We start from the raw sequence: 21,282 nt of genomic DNA, 5'->3' as shown, positions 1-21,282 counted from the left end.
GTTGTTGTTGTTGTTGTTGTTGTTGTTGTTGTTGTTGTTGTTGTTGTTGTTTTTTTTGTTGTTACTATCATCATCATCATCATCATCTCCCTACCATATACGCATCTCAATTTTGAATATTATGTAATAGAGTAGAACATTGGTTCACATAGCATCAACCTGTATAATTTTGATGAAAACAATGAATTAATGACGAATTTTCGTACGTTCTTTCAGCAGTCGACCAGTTAGATTCGGACTTGCTCTGCCATGTACATTGGAAAATAAGGAGAATGCAAGGCCTTATGTTATTCGAGAGGACGTTGATGGTGATAGTAACGACGGACAGGTTCTTTACAGGGATGAGTACGATGATGAGAAAAGTAAGGATCAACTAGATCGTATAACGTAGATATTATTTCTGGAAAGAATTTCTTACATAAGAATTTTATTCGTATAAATATTTCATAAATGATAATATATATGTGTAATTTCTTATAATAATAAATAAACAGTACAGTTCTTTAAATTAAATATTTATATTTATTCGAATAAAATTCTTATATAAAAATTTCTTATAAGAATTTTTTATTTTAATCGAGGGATATCTGAAGTCATTTTACAAAATAAGTGCAATCACTATTTAACGTCGTAAACTTTTCTTTATATTACACTTACGGACTCGTCAATTTAACGGAATACATATTTCATATTTACAATCCCAAAAGTAAAGATAATATTGTACAGCAATTTATGTTAATTTTAATTGATGTAATAATATAAATTAATGTTATAACAAAAGAAATCATATTTTAATGTATTGGTTTCACTAAAAATATAAATATATGGATAATGTCCGTAAATTTAGTGTTAAATTTGGTGCTATATTAAAAACGCACGATTTAAAAAAAAGTAGAATGTAATATTTGAAAATAATGATTGACAATGAAAACAATAAAATAATGTAAATATTAGTAATAAAATTCATGATCCTTCATATAATAAAAAAATAGATAATCATGTAGCCATAAATTAGTCACGAAGTAAAAAAAATGATCAATTTTCTGATAAGACAACTGAATTAGATCACTCATAAAACTCTTGATCGAATATTATTATTCTTTTTAACATAAATTCTTCTTAATTAATTTCTTAATTTCTTTTTATTTAATGCCCTTCTTATGCTACGAAATACAGATATATATCTATATATAGCATGTCTCAAAATAAATGAGAAATACTGTAGGGCCACGTTTAACACATCAAGACAATAAAAAAAGTTGATATAAACATATGTACTATTTAATTTTGTACTATTTAATTTTGTTTTTGAGTTACAGCGAATTTTTTATCGCAATAATTCTTTCATTGGTCATAGTGTCTATGTGAACAAATTGAACAGTTTTTAGCAAATCCGAGCAATATGTAAACATGTAGAGGAATTAAAACAGTCATGGTAAGGCATCTGTAAATTTATAGTCAAATGCGAGGTCATTTCGAACTTCTCATGCAAATGAGCAGATAGAATTTGTTAAAAATTAAATCCGCTATAACTCGACAAAAAATCATGTAGGATATGATATGTTTACATGAATTTTTTTATTGTTTAAATGTGCTGAAGTTATCCCTAAAATATTCTACTTATCCTGTAACACCCTGTATATAATAAACCTGCAAGACAAGCAGGACAAATTCCGCACAATTTCAAATCAGTCTTCCTCGACGAAACTAATTATATTGTCGCGCGAGCATAAGCAAACGTGTTACGCCGTCACTACGAAAAATTATATAAACCTTGAAGAGAGCTGGTAAAATGTTTAGTATATTCTCGACGTTTATATCATTGTTGTCTTTGATTTGTTAGATACCTGTCTCTGTATATCTTTTTTTTTTTTAACACTTGTATTTCCTCTTTCTTTTTCTTGTGTTGTTTCGTATCACGTTGTTTGAAACGATAAAAAAATGTCGTCGACTTGGACAGTCTCGACTTTATCGCTTGCATGTGCTTCGATCGAACCCATCAACAACAAAACTTCCATCCTTCAACGGTCTTTTAATTGCTTTCCAGTGAGCCAAGGTGAAGAAACAAAATAGGGAAGGAAGTCTGAGTTGGAAACGTTGAAAAAGGAAAAGAGAAGAGATTAAAACGTTCGAAAATAATAGGAAATTGTTTCTTCTTGCAGCTCGACTGGCAGCTAAAATCGCACGCAAAGAATCACTTTCATTGAAGTTAGCCCTCAGGCCTGATAGGCAGGAACTTATCAATAGAAATATACTTCAGTTACAAACGGACAATGAGAGACAAGAAACGAAGGAGGCCATTGGCGCTCGACTTATCAGGTAAGATGACTTTTTCCTTCCTTTTGTCTTTTCTTTTCTTTAGTCATCTATAAATTATACGTTGATAGTTAAAAAATTGTAGTTAATAACAGTGACATAAAATCAATTGTATTTCAGGCGACTAAGTATGCGTCCTACTCAAGAAGAATTGGAAGAACGAAACATTTTGAAAAGTAAGTTTCTTCATTCATAATTATATTTTGATACCTTAGGTACTGATTTAATTTGCAAAAATCTTCCACATAAATTCAAAATATACCAAAATATGACTGCTTACTACACAATGGCAAATCTTTTCCTGCCATGGATCAAAATCAAATAAAAAATTGTATATTTATCAGTCGCCGATCAAACATTTGAGCTGATAATAAGTAATTTAAAAAATAAAAATAAATTCTCTATTTAACTCTAATCAATTTATAGTACCATAAAAAAACAAAATCAAAATTAAAAAATGTAATTTTATAATAATATAAAGCTAATGAAAACTTTGCTGGTGCTTTTAAGATGATAATTTATCTATATCAAGTTTGTTTAAATAATGTTATTATATAAGTAGATAATTAAATTTCTTACATATTTTGAAATTTCATTGGAAATGAAATATAGATAAATAACAATATTCTATTAGTCTAATTTCAAGATTTAAAGATTTTTTCCTATTTCGCAAAAATTTGAAAACTTTTTTTTTTTTTTTTTTTTTTTTTTTTTTAACAACACGAAACTTTACGAAAATTTTTCTCACGAACATAGAGATCGGCTCGTCATCGCTAGTTTACTGATAATAACTTCATTAAATACTCTATGCTGGATAAGTACTTACAAGTTTACACTTGATAAATAGTGTTTCAATTTATATTGGATTTAGACTCATCATTCTGTACTTTAGCACGAGAAATGCATGACGAGTTTGATTCGTCAAATATACCCAAGAAGTTAACCCGAATAAATACAAAAAATATGATTAATTTTTTTTCTTTTTTCTTTTTTCCTTTTTTTTTAGAACAAAGTCCTGCCGAGGAGAAGAAACAGAAGGAAGAGAAAAAACGATATCTTTTAAGAAAGCTTAGCTTTCGACCAACTGTCGAAGAACTTAAGGAAAAGAAGGTATTTAAAGGATGAACAATTAAATAGAGAAACGTTATGTATCATCATAGATCATATCTCATTTTCTCTATAATCTTGCAGCATTTGGAAAAATTATGAAAAATAATGGGTATTTGAATTAATTAACTAATTTCATTTATCTTTTGTATATACTCTACAGTTTTTCCAAAGTGGTAATACGATTATTATAAGAAAAGGAATATCTTAGATTTATGTAAATAAAATAAATAAAGAAAGAAAAAATAATTTTCAATTTGATAACATAAAGAGTAAGATAGTTTGTCTGTTTTATAGATCATCAGATTTAACGATTACATCGAAGTTACGCAAGCTCACGATTACGATAGGAGAGCCGATAAGCCATGGACGCGATTGACTCCGAAGGATAAAGCAGCCATTAGAAAGGAATTAAACGAATTCAAGAGTTCCGAGATGGCCGTGCACGAAGATAGTCGACATCTTACCAGGTAAATAAAATTAAATGAAACAAAGTTTTTTTCAAATTGTTATTTTTCTTTTCGATCATTATTAATTCAATATTAGTTCAATATTATAAGGCTTCTAATTGCATTTTTAGGTTCCATAGGCCATGACAATTGCAATGTGTAAAAAGGTGCTACAGTGTGGTGCAGGTGTAATAGGTGAAGGTGCAGTGTGGTGGCCATGTGTTGAAGCTGGATAAATCGAATTTGCGTCTACCGTAATTAACTAACAGAGTACGCTATATCCGACCAGTGACTGAAAATCTTAAAAAAGAAAGAAAAATACTTTGACGTTGCTAAGTTGTGTCGCCGGTTATTGTTCATTCACGCATTGTTTATCTATTATCTGCAACCGCCGTCGTCATCGTCATCGTCATCATTGTTATCTTCATATGCAAAACATAATTGTTCTCATCATCATCCGGCGATCCATGACCCGCAATGTCAACTATGCTTTTTCTAGCGTTCTCGCAACGCCGATGAAGATTGTGATAGGGTGATTTGCCTAGTTTAAAGAAAATAAATCATGGTGGATCACTCGCCGAAATACTACATTTTTTGTTAGGAAACGTCCGCATCTATGCTCACTATTTTATATTCTTCAAGATTTTTATTTTATTTAAAACTTTTTTTTTTAATATATCTTTTTCCTTTGTTCTTTCTATGCTCTTCTACCTCCTCTCGTATTGGATTTTTCTCGTTAACTTTACAACGCATCATAGAATTAATTCTTAAAATGTTTTTAATCACAAATATTTAATTATACGTAATTATTTTACGATTTTTCATTACTTGATGTATATTTTAAATGATAACATCCGAAATTTTAAGAATACGTCGTTATATATATATATATATATATATATATATATATATATATATATACACATATACATATATATATATATATATATATATATATAAAATGTTATATGTTGAAGCGTGTAAGTAAAAGATAATTAAGTAGTTATGAAAATGTTTCATTCGTTAAACGAACGTATATGCGGACGAATCCTTACACACATACGAGAAAAAAAAAACAAAATTATTTTTTCCAATAATTTGACTTCCTTATGTCACCTGGCATCACCAACCACGTAATAGTTTAATCCTATCGAATTTAGTTATTTTCCTGAAAAGCATTAATCTTTTCATTTTCATAGTCTGAATCTTTCTATTCATTGACAAAATATTTTTATTTCTGCATTGATTTATTCTTTACACGTCATTTTCTTTTTTACATGATATAAATAAATATAATAAAAATAAATAAACAGATATCGTTCATATTTCAAGAAACTGTGACAATCGATAAGAATATTCGATCGACGAAAAAAAGAAAAGAAAATAAAATAATTAAGAAAGAGAAAACACTTTTCCTTTACTGCCAGGTATCATTTTTCTCGTAGGGCTGCCTTGAAGAGCAAACGCTTACAATTAAATATAAATAGATGTTCTCTGTTTATGAAAACGATGTATATTGTGCAATTCTATTCTGTATAGGAATATACATATGTACGTTAGTGATTTATTATTATTATTATTATTATTATTATTATTATTATTTTAGTATTGTTACTTATTATTACCCTTATTTTTATCACAAGCTTAGCTTGACTTTTTGAGAATACATAGCAGACTTTCTTGATCAAGCTATACTTCTCGATTGTTATTTATAGTTAATGGTAGTGTCACTGAGAAATTATTATTATTATTATTATTATTATTATTATTATTATTATTATTATTATTATTATTATTATTATTATTATTATTATTATTATTATTTTTGTTGTTGTTGTTGTTGTTGTTGTTGTTGTTGTTGTTGTTGTTGTTGTTGTTGTTGTTGTTGTTGTTGTTCTTGTTGTTGTTGAGAGTACTACTACTACTACTACTACTACTACTACTACTACTACTACTACTACTACTACTACTACTACTACACTACTACTACTACTACTACTACTACTACTACTACTACTACTACTATTACTACTACTACATTGGTACTCCTACTACTAAATTACTACTATTACTACTTCTACTGCTGCTGCTACTCCTACCACTACTACTATTACTACTACTCCTACTATTGCAATTATTATCATTATAATTATTACTATTATTATCATCATCATCATCATCATCATCATCATCATCATCATCATCATCATCATCATCATTACCGTTACCGTTACCATTACCGTTACTATTACTATCACCATCATCATTACCATTACCATTACCATTACCATTACCATTATCATTATCATTACCATTATCATTATCATTATCATTATCATTATCATTATCATTATCATTATCATTATCATTATCATTATCATTATCATTATCATTATCATTATCATTATCATTATCATTATCATTATCATTATCATTATCATTATCATTATCATTATCATTATCATTATCATTATCATTATCATTATCATTATTATTATTATTATTATTATTATTATTATTATTATTATTATTATTATTATTATTATTATTATTATTATTGCCATCTTCATCATTATGGCATTATTATTATTGTTGTAGTCATTGTTAATGACGCTGTGGTTCTCGTTAAGTTCGATGACATGATTTATTGCAAAAAGAGTATAAAAAAAGGAAAAAAGAAAATAATACCATAACGTACATATTATATATGCACATATATATGTACATAAGACAGAAGCATCGTTGTTTAAAGATCATCTGATCAAAAAGTTTTTGAGAGAGGATCAAAAAAGAAAAAATAAATGAAAATGGAAGACAAAACCGCCAAGGCGAATTGGAATTTTTGATTTCTGATTGTAATTTAAAAAGAAAAAATAAGAATAAAAGGAGATAAAATATAATAGATGAATCGAAAAAGAGATTAAAGAAACTTTCGCATTTCGTTTATAATCTTGCAGCTTGTAACTCCGCTCGTAGTTTTTTGAGTCTTCCCATTTTAACCCACAATAACGAGCTTTATATTTATGTTATAAAATATATTAGGAAGAACAAAAAACAAATTTAAAGAAGATAAAAAAATAGTAAGAGAGGAAAAAAGAGAAAAAAGGAAAGAATACTCTTTAGGAAAAAAAGGAAAGAATACTCTACGATTAGGTTTCAAAGAAGATAATAAAAATAATGAAATATATCTAATTTTGATTATCGATGATTGAGGAGACTGCATTAAACTTTCTCTGAATATATTTAATCACTAGGATCAAATGAAAAGATTGTAAGGATAAAAGAAAATCATGACGATCAACTTGTTGAAAGGAAGAAGGAAAAAGGTGGAAAGAAGGAAAGAATTTTTCTCCTCCTTCAGAATCTAGTTTTGATGATCGTGTCCAATTAGAAGATCAAAGCGTCGATTATTTTTACATCTATTGATAAACTCAGCTGTTCGATATATTACATTCGTCAACTTCAAGTTGCGTCGGAGATACCGATATAATATAAACTTCCAAAAGCATCACGGAAACACACGTGATAAAGGAATGATAATGAGCGAACGAAGAATAATAATTAAGCAAAAATAAAAGAAATGGAAAAAAGAAGTGAACGACAAGAACAAGAACCTCTCTCGTTCTATTGGTCGAGCGGCGTGACTACCGTGTAGTCAAACAATATATACACTGCGGATTATTTGAGAGAATAAAATATATGTAGCATACGAATGCGTGGGTCGTAGCATGAATGTTTCAAATAATGTGACGCAAGCGATGTGATTTCTTATGTGTGTGTGGGAGGGGAAGGGAGGCTGTATGTATATGTTCTGGGGTGGGTGTATGTGTATGTTCTGATTGAATGTATGATGTACGAAAATATGTGTAAGCATATATGAGCGTGTACAAGAAAAGATAGAAAAAATGCGAAAAAGAGATGATCAATGAACAAGTTATTATAATTTTAGATACAAAATAGCAAGGAAGAAAATTTGAAAAAAGAAACTTCATGCGAGGTCCGCGTTTGGCCTGTTGTATTATTATCTTTTTTTCCTGCCTTTTGCGTAACAACTTGCGGATAATCGACAAAGACAAATGAAGAAGAATGCACCGATTTCGATAATGTACGGCTGATAATTAGCGAACGATTTGTGTACATATTAATGGAAAAAAAGAAAAAATAATAAACAAAGAAATAATGGGAAAAATATATATACTGTAAAACACACCGCAATATAGACATTCGCAGTTAAAACACGCTACGATAATTACGCAATTGTAAACTATGCATACTTATAAATACTACTTTTTAAATAACGAAACCCTAATGCAAAGCGATACATCATAAGCGAAACATATAAATATTATACATATACATATAGACATATATGTATATGTATGTGTATGTGTATGTGTGTGTATATATATACGCATATATTATTATTATTATTATTATTATTATTATTATTATTATTATTATTATTATTATTACTATTACTATTATTATTATATTAATATTATATTAATATTATTATATGGACACGGTACAACAAGTAGTATGTGCATTTTCCAGCACAGATAGTTGGTATTTTGTGTACAAAAGTGAAATTGAAAATAATTGTTGAACATTCATGTCGAGAACGCTCACACTGAGCCTTCATAGAAATATTCGTTTAGGAAACATAATAAATCGAAAGGAAAGAAAGATCCAGTGACAAAGTTCTTAAGCGGTAGAAAGAAAGAAGAAGGAATGACAAAATTAAAAGAGGAATAGAAGAACTAAATTCACTCAATCTTAATGTGAAATGATCGACAAGTCACGAATTCGTTCAAGCATTCGATCAATGCAAAACAAATCGATAATGATTAATTCGCGAAGCATTATTGGTATTAAATTTATACGCAAGTAAATAAATAAGACGTGTACATTCAGTTCTGAAAATCAGCTTTGTCCTTCCTTTTTTTTTAATCGACGTAAATACATACATATGTTCTTCGATAAAAAGCGTTCCGAACGCTCATCGCTTCTCTCTTTCTTCGCATTTCGTGTTATGCAAAATGTTGAAATATCCTTTATAAATTAATATTGGAACTCAATCAATGCGATGTTCCTTTATTTACCATTTCTATCAAACTATTCTCATGGTAATTCGAATTATCCGTCAATTTTCAACTACTTTTTGTATTTTAGTTTAGGCGAATTTCACAGACTTTTACAGGCGATGCCTCATTGCTTAGTAGTTGTGTTTTCGAATCGGCCATGATTTGCTTGTAAATAATGCTGAGAAAAAAGAGAAGAAGATGAAAACAAAAAAAAAAATGTAAGAATTTCACAACGCTATTTCATCTATTAATAATTCCGTTATTGTGTGCAGAACGAATAAGGTATGTACTCGTGGTTATTAATAATGAATCGATTGCGGACTATAAAAAGGAAGAAAATTCACGATCCTCGTCCATTATATGGACGGACGTGTTTGTTGTATTATATCTTACTATTAATGATTAATATCGATAAGAAAATTAACAAACAATAAGGATATATAATAATTTAAGGTGATGGAAAAAAGGTGTGTGTTAAGGGATCGACAGCTATTGATACTTGAAGTCTACATTTTTTCCTAAATATTACGAAGGGAAGAGAAGGAAGAGAGCACCCAAGGCATGTCAAGATCTCTTTTTGCGAAATGCGTAGAAACATAAGAAAAAAAAAGAAGAAAAATAAACCACCAGAATGTTCGCACTTGCTGTCCGACTCGAAGATACACCCGGAGATTTTTACCAAAAAGACTACCGTACGTCGTGGATTTAGGCAATTTTAACAAACTGGTTTTTTTTTTTTTATATGTTTTATTTTTATTTTTATCTACCGAAAATTCTCCACACAAAAGAATGAGAGAATGGTCAGAGGAGATGCATCTGTGTGAGGAAGCGATCTTGTACTGCGAAAAATTTCTTCATGTGGGAGACGAAGAAAAAAACACGAACTCGTGACGTTCGAGAGAAAGATGAAAGGTGAATTTTTTGTAATCATACACGTTTCGTGAATGATCACTAGCGTGTTATACAATTTTTATAATAAAAATTACGTTGCTAGCATAAAGCTTAAAAGAATCTCATTAGCGAATAGAATTCCAAGCGATAATGTAATACAACGTGTTTTCACGGTATATTTTCATCATATAATCTCGGGCTATATATATATATCAGACTTCTAATTCTTCTCTTTCTCTTCTTTTCTTTTTTTTTCTTTTTATTTATTTACGACGAGTCATCGTAAATTTTATAAAAACAAACTTACGTGTATACGGTTAATCAATTTTTTAACTTTTATCTTTGGAGAGAAAAAAAGAAATGGTATCTCGAAATTAGTGTTCATTTATCGAAACGTTTTGCCAACAATGAAAACATTTCTAAAAAAAAAAACATTGTATTATATATATATTGAAATTAATGAAGAACTCTTTTATTATTAGAATAATTCTGTATATAGTTATTATGTCGTAAAAAAAATATGAATTAAAAATGCACTCTTAACAGGAAAGAGGAATGGCGATAAGGCTACCTCGTCCGGCTAAAAGAAGAAAAAAGAGACAAAACGCATGTGGATTTACAATATATAAATAGAACAAATTGATGAAATGATAAACAAACAACAGCATTAACAAGAATTAACAAATGTATCTTGCGTTCTCCTTAGATTGATTTTGAAAGAAGAAAAAAGAAAAAAAGAAAAAGATGCTATGTTTTTTCGGTTAAAATCCAATATGTTTTTTGTTGTTAGTTCGTACGTACTATGATCTATTACAATTTATTGTATTATCGACGAGATACTGTAACAAACAAAAATACTGTTAACTATTCTTAAAAAAAATTAAAACTTTTGTAAACTGAAATTAAATGTCTGTGAAAATACGATAGTTCATTACCCTTACAAAAAAGAAATCTATAAAATTCCTTGATTTCATCTCTTCATTTGTCATGAAAATAGTTAACAAATGAATTTTATCTGATATAAAAAAATATGAACGAAATTTTGTATAAACTTATAGCATTCTGAAATCTATTATAAATACGCTCCTGAATGTACGAACATTCTATATATTATGTAAGTATATACAAAATATATTTTTAAATTTGCACGTATATCTGAACACAGATTTGCAAGTTAACACTGACGATAAAATTACTCCTTTAGATGGTAAATCATTTAAATCTATGTAATATTCCTATAGATATCTAAATTCCTATAGAAATCTAAAATTTATTCTTCTAACCCTTATCCGATCAATGTGAATCCTACTGATTTTTTTGATAATGTGAATAGTATTTGAGATATCGAAAACTCCTTTCATGTATCTTTCTAATTACGATCCTATAAGTAAAACATGTTAAAACTTTTTCGAAAGAAAAAAGAATTCATATATAAAATTTTATTACGTAACCGAGCAGTAAGAGTTCATAAGACTCACTGTGCTATTTTTCCAAAAATTTCCATAAATCTTCATAAATTTGGTAGATTCTGCATGTTAGAATTAATGAGAAAAAATAATAAAAAGCAGAATAATTCCATAAAAATGGAATCGTATAGTCAGCAGAGATAGACATTAATGAAATGTGTTAGAGTGAGTTGAGTGAGTTAAAAGTTACGAGCTTTTTGATTCTGAAACAATTATAGCGTTAGTGTAATAGCATATAATGTTAGTATAATAAATTATTTATATAATGAAAATAACGATGATTATAATACAATAGAAAATAATACAATAAAAAACTGAAAGATATTTTAGACAATTTATCGGATATTGACACAAAAATGATGATGTTAGTTATTCAGATTTTCAATTTAATTTTGAAGAAAACAACAATTTATTAGTGAGTGAGGAAGATAATATTCAAATTGTTGAAGATAACATTGAGCTAGGAGATGAAAATATTCTGCTCAGAATCAGACACATTCTATCACTACCATCTTGAAAAAGATGGAACGAAATAATCCAATGTACTACATTTTATTAGCCATAGAAGAGCTCTTAATATAGTAAGAACTCAACTACATAAGGTATGTATACTAGAAGAAAAATATTTGGAAGATTTATTTAGAAGATATATTATAATATATTATATATATATTATGATAGAAGATATGAAGAAGCGTTTCGTATCCAATATTGATATGCAGAAGCGTTTCAAATTGTATCTGCCAAAAAATAGAAATATATAAATAAAATAAAAATGTATGCATTTTTGGTATTTTTTTCACTGTTGGGCATATAAAAATATAATAAATAATAGAAGTTATGATGTTTTGTAAAACACAATTTATGATTTATCAATCTTTTGAGCTAAAACGAATTTGAATAGATACAAGATTCTCTTACATTTTGTAAGATTTAATAACATTCACACAACATCTCAACAGCAAGAAAAGGATAAACTTGCAGCGATATGTGATATATTGGAACAAGTAAATAAAAACTCAAAAAAATATTATATGTCTAGGAAATATATTATTGCTGATGAAGAACTTATACCTTATTGAGGCCGGTGCTATTTTAAACAATACGTACCGCCCAAATCACAGAAATAAGGAATAAAACTTTGATGGATGTGCGATTCTGAAACATTTCATTCTTTGAATGGATTTTTATAGTTATAGAGTTTGCAATAATTGCAAAAACAATATTTATAATGAGCATTGTACAATAAATAGAACATATTTCAAATATTCAGGAAATAATTACAATTTTTGCTTTATATTTATATTTAATGTCATAATATACTTTATATTACATACTATTTTATATAGAATATTATATGTACATATAAATTATTTAATCCTAATTATAAAATTAATAATAAAATTTAAAAAAATAAATAATAAATAAATTATCAAAAAGTTATAAATATTCCTACAAATTTATCCTAAAAATGAAATATACTATTTATTAATATTCCGTGATATACTCATATATTCTATTGTACTCTGATTGTCCTTTTAAATAGACCAATTCAATGAGCAAATTCTTTCAAAAATTAGAGCACTATATTGTTGGAATTAAAAATGCGATCTGACATTTTGTATACAACTTAATAAAATTCATTACATATATAGGATATTACAGGAAATTTCTGCTGAACTTCACAGGTGTATTCCTATGATTAAAATAAAAGTTTAGATAAACATCAGTCTGCAAACGCTTTGTTTTCGAGCTACAGCCTATCAAAAATCCTCTTGATTTCTTTTTGTGTGAACATATAAAAACATTAATGTATACTCAAAGATCGGAGAATATAAATGAACTTTTACAAAGAATCATGTTTGCGTAAAAAAAATCAAGATCAACAAAAAAATATTAGAGAAAGAAATTTTATCTGTAACTCGTTTCGATGAAACATGCACGCAGGCTGCTGAAGGATAATTTAAACGGTTGATGAAAGAATTTAATTTTAAGATATAAATAACTAATTTATAAAATAATGTTATTTTTTTCATTAAATTATTTTGATAATTAGAAAATATCAAAATAGTTAATTATATCTAAGATATCAATAACTAACTTACACATAACTTTATTCAGAGTAATTTGTCTCTATTATTGTTTTTATTGAAAATACAACTTATTTACTCTTGTAACTTATTATCAGTTGATTTTTTTAGATGAATTTATTCAGAATTAAATATTTTACATGATTCCTTTTTTCATATTTTTTCGCAATTTTTGTCATTTTTTTCACATATATTGAAAAATTACATTTTGTAACTATTTCCTATCATATTTCATAAGAATTCTTTAAGAAGTATTCAATGTGCGACATTGGAACTAGTTTTTTGAATCCTTTGTGTAAAATTATATTTAAAATCTCATATTTAGATTCAGTCATTTATGAACCATCTTCTTGTAAACATATACAGACAAGTGCTCTGTCACTGCTGAATCATACACGTGTTTGTAAATAAACATCTACAGTACAACTACATATAATACAAATGAAGACTGTGATTGGCGTTTATTTCGAATGACAGTTAAGTGCCTCCATTTTTAAATCCCAAAGTACTAATCAAGATGAATATAGAAACTATGGCCAATAAATCATTGACAGTAAATAATCCTATGAATCTCGAAAAAAGTACAAGTCACATGAGCTCTGATACCCAGATGGAAATGGGTAAAACAGGAAACTATACCTATAAAAAGAAAAAGATTAATCAATATTGTGTCAATCGAAGTAATAACAACACAAAGGAAAAAACAAAATGGTTAATAGATCCCGCTCCCATATCAACAACAGATACGAAATATTAAAACAAGTCTATGAATCTTTTTCATCAATAAAAATAGCAAAATTGTCACCAATATTTATTGAAGCCCATCTTATGAATCTATTAATAGAATTACTATATAACTATTAAATTCAACATTATTAAACCCTTACATTATTAAAAACCTAGAAAATCCAGGCAAAAATCCAAACTACTATATCCAAAACCTATGGTATATAGGAAACTGACTGAGAATAGAAGATGTTAACTATCTTACCTTTTAAAAGAAAAAAAAACGAAAGATTTAAAACAGTTATAAAAGAACTTCGCCCAAAATTCGATATAGAAAAAATAAAATTCGATCTGGGGAGTAAGTCACTAAACAATAAACATAATAAATCTCAAAAAAGAAGAAACCTTTATACTATTATTAATGTTCCTGATAACTAATAAGAAAAAAAATCTACAATATTAAACTAATATGCAATACACTAGTTACAATTGAACCTCCAAGAGTCAAAAGGGATTTACTGCAATGTATGAGATGCCAGTCTACTGTACCAAAAATTATTGCAACCTGTGACCAAATCTGAAAACCAACCTGTGCTAAATATGTCATAAAGGATCTGACGTTGCGGTGTCCACACAAGGACGAATTGAAAATATCAAATCACTATCAAGGGAATTGATACCTACCCAGACAACTATAAAGAGTGTATAATCAAAAAACAAATGCAATCAAAAATGCATTCACCACTAAGAAGTCGCTCTATGATTAATCCAGTAACAATAACCCGGCCAACAACAGCAACAGCAACAATGAAAACAACATTGCCAACAAACAACAGGAATAATATTTATAAGTTATCAGGATATACAACCATACATAAATCATACATACAAGCATAAATAAAAATTACCTTAAAGATTTAATAAAAAGTTAATATCCAACTACAAAACCGTAGAAAATAATTCAAAATTAAATTTTCCAAATTTCAACAATGTTAAATCTATTAACTAACCCATAACTTTATAAGAACTAAATAAAAAATGATCTATCATTGAATAGAATTGTAATGATTACATAATGGAATTGTAACGAAGGATACTCGAGCTAAAGGAATTTGCAATAAGAAACAAAATTGATATATTACTTCTCACCGAGATACATCAAATAGATAAATCATACTTTATATTATCATTTTATACATACCATAATATGTATAATACATTATCTCTCATTCCAGCAGCAAAGTACATGGTGGGACAAGTATCTTCATTAAAAATAACATAAAATACTTGCAATTATTACCATTTCAAATAGACAACCCAAACTCAGAAAAATAATAAAATGCTTATATATAAAAACGTAATAAAACCAATACAGAACTATGGAATCTAACTTTAAAGAATGGCTGTCAAGTCACACATTCAAAAAATGGAAAACTTACAATCAAAAATTCTTTATGCAATTTTGGATGCATGAATCCTGATACGTCTGAAACAATAACATTCATAAAACATTAAATGTTCACTCAGTGCAAGAAGGAATACGACTTATTAACTCGCACAAGATCAGAATCGAAATCTATACGAATCCATCCGCAACAAACTATTACGAAGAAATTGCTAAAAGAATAAAAGGAGAACTGCCATCTGACTTATTAAATTTACCAATTATATAATGTGATAAATAATCTATAAATAACCCATACATATTATGTAGATATCCCATTCATTCTATAGTGCTTGCCATTAAATATAACGGTTAGTCAAACACTAGTGTTTATAATTATTTGTTAATATTTATATAAATAGGAACAAATAATAAAATGGAACGTATAAAAAAAAAAGAAAAGAATCAGACTAAGAAATTGCTTTCGCATAAAATACACTACCGCATCGTTTTACGTTGAAAATCATAAAAGGAGAAAAAACATAACTCAAAAAGAAAGCATTTCCAAATTTATGTTTATATGAACTCTTTTCATCATTATTTTAATCATTATATGAAATGTAACAGGTATCTCCTGGAATATCCAATATATAAACAGGATATTCCTATTTCGTTCGCATAACAATGTCAACATACTCTACGAGCAAAAATAAGAAAAACATGTCATATAAATTATGTCATAAAAGGCTTAAAAATGCATTATTAAAATGTTATAACAAAATGACGAAATAATAATGGAATGTTTACAATACTCTACTGTTTCGATACAATACAAGAACACAGCCTATATTTAAATGATATTTTTCTCTTATTTTTACTCGTAGAATATAATAGGATCGTTATGCAAAAAAGTGAAGACATCGTGTATATAAACATATACCATGTCTCTGTTTTAAATTTGACATGAAATATATAGATGTTTACATATATATGTGGCCGAAGGTTAAAAAAGCGAATTTATTAAAATGATAGAAAAGTTACAAAAACGAATACAAAAGTGGCAACGCAAAAACTGCTCTTAGCATATATCACACCTTCGTGTCTTTTCGAAAACTATCTTGTCGACCGTCAAGTTCACCTTTCCTTTTGTCTTTTCCGATAATAGAATAGAAGTATCAATTTCGCCTACATGCATATGCACATACTCATACTGAACAAAGCTTCGAGAAATTCTCGATTAAATTGTTACGTAATGACGCAACGTCATCAAACACAGTCTCATCCATTTAACATTCCGGGCACGAAGTGCTAAGAAAATCTCGATATCATATATAGATGTACATATGTAGTACATACATAGATTTTTCTAACATTTTTTTTATCAATTGGACAACTTTTAAATTGGTTAAATTGCAATTGATCGCACGTTAAATATATATTTGTCGTTAAATGTATGTAGTACAAGATGAGTACATGAAACAACTATAGCGTTATAGAAAACATTGCCAAAGATTTTTTGCGAACGTCCAGTCAATAGAACAGCTATAAACAATTCTGCTATTGTACGGATTTCTTTCTGGAATGTACAAAGCAATGCACTATGAGTTATTCCTTCACAAATAAGAAAATCTTTCAAACTGTTGTTTATATATTCACTACTGTTATCAATATGCAAAATACAAGCATTATACATGCATTTATTCTTAATTATCGTGTTATATTTCTTAAAACAATCCAACACCAGTTTTATTTCTTATAAAATAGACGTAATTATGAATACATATAACATTTTTAAATAATATAAAATATCTCGTATCTTGCTCTAACGCATTGGTCCATAAATATTATATATATTAAGTCACCTAGTAGCTGCCTTCTGATTTATGGAAAGATAATCATGTTTGTTTATATGCCTCATATCTGAAATTATTAATATCAGAAAGTTTGTGCTTGTAATTGCAACACTATTTTTATATATATTTTATATTTGTTTCATATCTAAGTGCTTCAACATTCATACCATGTTTTAAGATCCGATATTTGCACAAAACTATACGTATATTATAGTTTCTTTTCTTATTCTAGGTTCATACAAATGATTATCCTTTTAAGTAACACATATAGTTTCTTTTTCTTTTTTTGTAAAATAACGCATTGGTGGTTTTAACAATTTTAAAACCTTTTCCTATTATTACTCCTGTAAAAAATATATTTTTATAACAGAATTTTCGTAAAAGTATGAAGTAGCATTTATTTTTATAAGTAAATTTTTAATAAAAATCCTTTCTTATCTAAGGATCTTGATAGACTCCTAGCTAGTATATGCGGCTACATTTATTAAATGAATAACATGAACAATCGAATTTATTAGCAAAGATAGATTTCAAGCCTCTAGATGGATAAGGCAAGATCATATAATAGAAAGCTGGATACGTATTTAGTAACCATTAATAATTTGTATATAGATCAATTCAACAGTTATAACATGTATATAACATTGATTCTCTTCATCATACTCACATTATAGTGATTATAGTGATTACGATAAATTGTTGTGATTATGACATTATTACAAAACTGTGACTGTCGACAAAAACATGGATTCTTTCAGGATTCTTTCGCTCATTAATATCCGTTCTCATTAATAAAACGAAATTAATAAATAGCTGTGCAGACGTTATGTATAGAAAGCTTTTTATTCTTCTTTGTTATGTTCGTCTCTAAAGATACATGCATTAACAATTAAGTTAGTTAGTGATGCCTAAAATTTTAATGGAGGGCGTTGCTATGAAGTGAACTTAAACTTTACTCCCATGACTAATTGTATGACTTCACTAATGCTCAATCTTGACACCAAGTTTAAGTTATAGGATGTTTCTCCAACTCGTAATAATAAGGCAGTAAACTTTTAACTGAGCTGAGCGATTAATTCATGATGATGAAAACAAAATACCATTGAATAGAAAGAGATGAAGAATGTAATTCTGACAAAATACTGCGATCAGTGATAACGGTAGATTTCCATGGAGGATACTCCTGTCTCTTTTTAATCATCAGGATTCTAGCTACACTGGTCATGATGAGAAAAGACGACAACACAAACATGGATATGAACATTGTTCTTTGCAAAATATTGCTCACCTAGTGTTTACAAATTAATCAGGAAACACAATTTCTTTGTTATGAATCTTAAAGAATTTGTGGAGCAGATGTGCAATAAAAGAATTTACGTCATGAATTTAAAACATATAATAATATATTATACTTTACGAATCGAAATATAATTGTTGTGTGATAATAGAATATATTCGTATGTCGTTAATTATGCTGGCTACTTTTAAATGAAGGCTGTAAATCAGTACTGCTAATAAGACTTGACTATCTTATTGTTAGAGTTCTAAATGTATTATTTGATTGTCATGATGATTTCTTTCAAACTATCCACAAAAACGGTAATGAAATTAGGAAAAGGAGGGTAAAGAGAGGAATTTAAGTAAACACGTTCATGGAAAGGGAAGGAATGATGATCATGATCGTATCAGGATAATTCATTTAAAATATTTAAATACTCATGTGTAGTCTCTCGTTCTGGTCACACTTATGCATCTTGACTTATAAGTGACAAATTGGTATCATAAGGCTCTAGACAAATTCATAGTCCATTTTGCCTAGAAGTCTATTTTTTTTTATTCATTTATTACCCGGTTCAGCACATTCTTAAAGACTAAATGTTCGACTAAAAATGCTTAAGTTTGGTGACAATGTGACTTTGTGTTTTTGATGATAATGTGTTTTTTATCTACGCGTTTTTTTAGCGAGTATCTAACGAATTTCCAAGGCCAATATTCTCTATAATGATATATGAATCTTAGGAGTAAGTACTGTGCGTTGCTGAGGATACGCACGTCAAAAATAATTATAAAAAAATTATAACAATAAATTTAATCAAATGATTGATATTCTATCCAATGGTGATTATTTCGATGATTGTCTCAACACATCTTTAATAAGTTATAATCGTGATCAATGAATGCTACAGACTGGCTTGAACTCATGATTCCTCGGTTTGAAGTGCCCGTAGAGCGAGAATGTAATAAATGGCTTGATTACCACATCAAGTTAGTTTAACTTTTGTCTATACATCGTTTTTCGTTGTCAGACTTCCTCGGAGATATATTTCGATTACGATTTAACGAAGCAGTAATACGTGAATATCATTAGTAGTAACGTAAACCGCTAGAATGGGGGAGTGTCGCATACAGGATCGTATTAGTGGACACGCATCGTATACAAATATACGTATCTCGCTGCGGACGATGTGTTTCTCTATTTGTAACCGAAATATTTAGCACCTATGTAACCGAAATACAATTACACCTTCTTGAGTTTTTCTTCTAAATTTTTTATGTATATGGCACTCATTGCTTTTTTCTTTTATTATAATCATAGTACACAAAACGGAAATGTACATTCTCGATGTTTATACTACTCTTAACTAAATTAGTTTTTTTCTCATGACGTGATATCGATTATTCTACCGTGTCTTCTATTTTGCCATAACCTGACCCGTCTCCTTTTCTTTTTTGACTATTATATTCTTCGCCCAATAAATGAGCGGCTAGATTGCAATAATTATGGTTTGTTGCTTTGAATTTAATGACATCTCAGACTTAACGCAGAAATTTTTATTTTGATGACAAGATATACAAAATTTTTGACGCAATAGCTATGTCGCTAATGTTTTCATAAATTTTCTTCAATTAAATTCTTTCAATTAAATTTCACAAATTTTCTTTAATTTTAATAATTAAATTTTAAAAATTTCAATATCACCTTGACAAATAGTTGAAGAGAAATTATCAAACAGTTGATATACTTTTCAAGCTCAAAACAGTAAGACAACAAAGTCTTACTAGCATTACTAGTCACCCTCAATTGGAGGTAGTCAGCGCAACTAATTATACACAATAACGAAATATGAATAGATCAACTTAAAGGCCCTTAAAGGATTTTTGGAAGTACAACTTCCTATGTAATGTTTTTTGTTTGACTATGCCTCTGATGAAATTTTATGATTTTAGTTCTTAGCAATATTTAGATTACACATTCCTAACTTTCAACGAGGAAAATATCAAACATAAGTAAAGAAAGCACCAAATGTACAGCAACAAGACAAAAATAATAAATAAGAATTGTAAAAAGACTCTATCGACCGATATCGTTCATTTCATCGTAGATTTTATCGATTGATTAGGATCTAGACAAAAGATGCTTCAATTGCATAAAACAAAAAGTATTTTTAATCCGCTCTATTTTAAATCATGCTTTGCAAGTGTTACTATTTTTCTTAACACTTCCACTGTTATATTCATTGTATTTGTTTAATGCATTATTATTTGTCTCACATAAAGACGGGTTAGGAGTCCAAGATGCGTATTGATATAAGAAAAAAGTGGTGTTGTAAAATATATCACACTAATGTCTTCTTTTTTAATTTTTCTCGAAAGAAAAAGAATGACAGAATAAGAAAAATAACTAAAGAAATTTTAGCTAGACATAACAAAATTTGAACAGAATTTTCGAGTAAGGAAGTTTCGAATGAAAGCAGCATTTTTGTATTTGATTTACAATTAGATAACAGAATAGATGAAAAAGAAAAAACGGATATAGAGAACGAGAAAGAGTTTCGTTCGAGAAAAAGATGGAAGTGGTGAAAATATAAAAAGAGATGAAAGTGCGAATCTTTCTCGTTGTCGATGAAAGCAAAAT

At 28.2% G+C, this 21,282-nt stretch overlaps 1 protein-coding gene and 3 long non-coding RNA genes across 15 annotated transcripts in view; 2 read left to right on the top strand and 2 right to left on the bottom strand.

Annotated features, from left to right (window-relative positions):
* The window catches only part of LOC122638181 (phosphatase and actin regulator 4-like), a 134,830-nt gene extending 130,377 nt beyond the window's left edge, over positions 1 to 4,453 (top strand). For 10 of the 12 annotated variants that reach the window (XM_043830956.1, XM_043830960.1, XM_043830961.1 and 7 more), the window contains 6 exons: positions 217 to 362; positions 2,163 to 2,319; positions 2,437 to 2,492; positions 3,323 to 3,426; positions 3,721 to 3,893; positions 4,004 to 4,453. In XM_043830956.1, coding sequence (XP_043686891.1) covers positions 217 to 362; positions 2,163 to 2,319; positions 2,437 to 2,492; positions 3,323 to 3,426; positions 3,721 to 3,893; positions 4,004 to 4,019 — 652 coding nt within the window. In that variant the 3' untranslated portion in view covers positions 4,020 to 4,453. The remainder of the gene's footprint in view (positions 1 to 216; positions 363 to 2,162; positions 2,320 to 2,436; positions 2,493 to 3,322; positions 3,427 to 3,720; positions 3,894 to 4,003) is intronic. The other 2 variants (XM_043830955.1, XM_043830952.1) reach the window with 1 other exon arrangement.
* Positions 4,454 to 8,294: 3,841 nt separating this feature from the next.
* Positions 8,295 to 10,771, top strand: LOC122637947. Its single transcript, XR_006329324.1, has 2 exons — positions 8,295 to 9,868; positions 10,394 to 10,771. It is a non-coding gene; the product is annotated as an uncharacterized LOC122637947 (long non-coding RNA).
* Positions 10,772 to 13,429: 2,658 nt separating this feature from the next.
* On the bottom strand, positions 13,430 to 16,853 carry LOC122638047. Its single transcript, XR_006329339.1, has 2 exons — positions 16,608 to 16,853; positions 13,430 to 14,042 (listed from the first exon to the last, which is right to left on the bottom strand). It is a non-coding gene; the product is annotated as an uncharacterized LOC122638047 (long non-coding RNA).
* A 53-nt stretch (positions 16,854 to 16,906) lies between these two features.
* Positions 16,907 to 18,124, bottom strand: LOC122638048. Its single transcript, XR_006329340.1, has 3 exons — positions 18,034 to 18,124; positions 17,534 to 17,710; positions 16,907 to 17,433 (listed from the first exon to the last, which is right to left on the bottom strand). It is a non-coding gene; the product is annotated as an uncharacterized LOC122638048 (long non-coding RNA).
* Between the last annotated feature and the right edge of the window lie 3,158 nt (positions 18,125 to 21,282).

The sequence above is a fragment of the Vespula pensylvanica genome, chromosome 2 (genome assembly GCF_014466175.1).
Source record: "Vespula pensylvanica isolate Volc-1 chromosome 2, ASM1446617v1, whole genome shotgun sequence".
NCBI classification, from domain to species: Eukaryota; Metazoa; Arthropoda; class Insecta; order Hymenoptera; family Vespidae; genus Vespula; species Vespula pensylvanica.
Note: the sequence above shows the minus strand (reverse complement) of the source record. Positions and strands in the feature narration are given on the sequence as shown.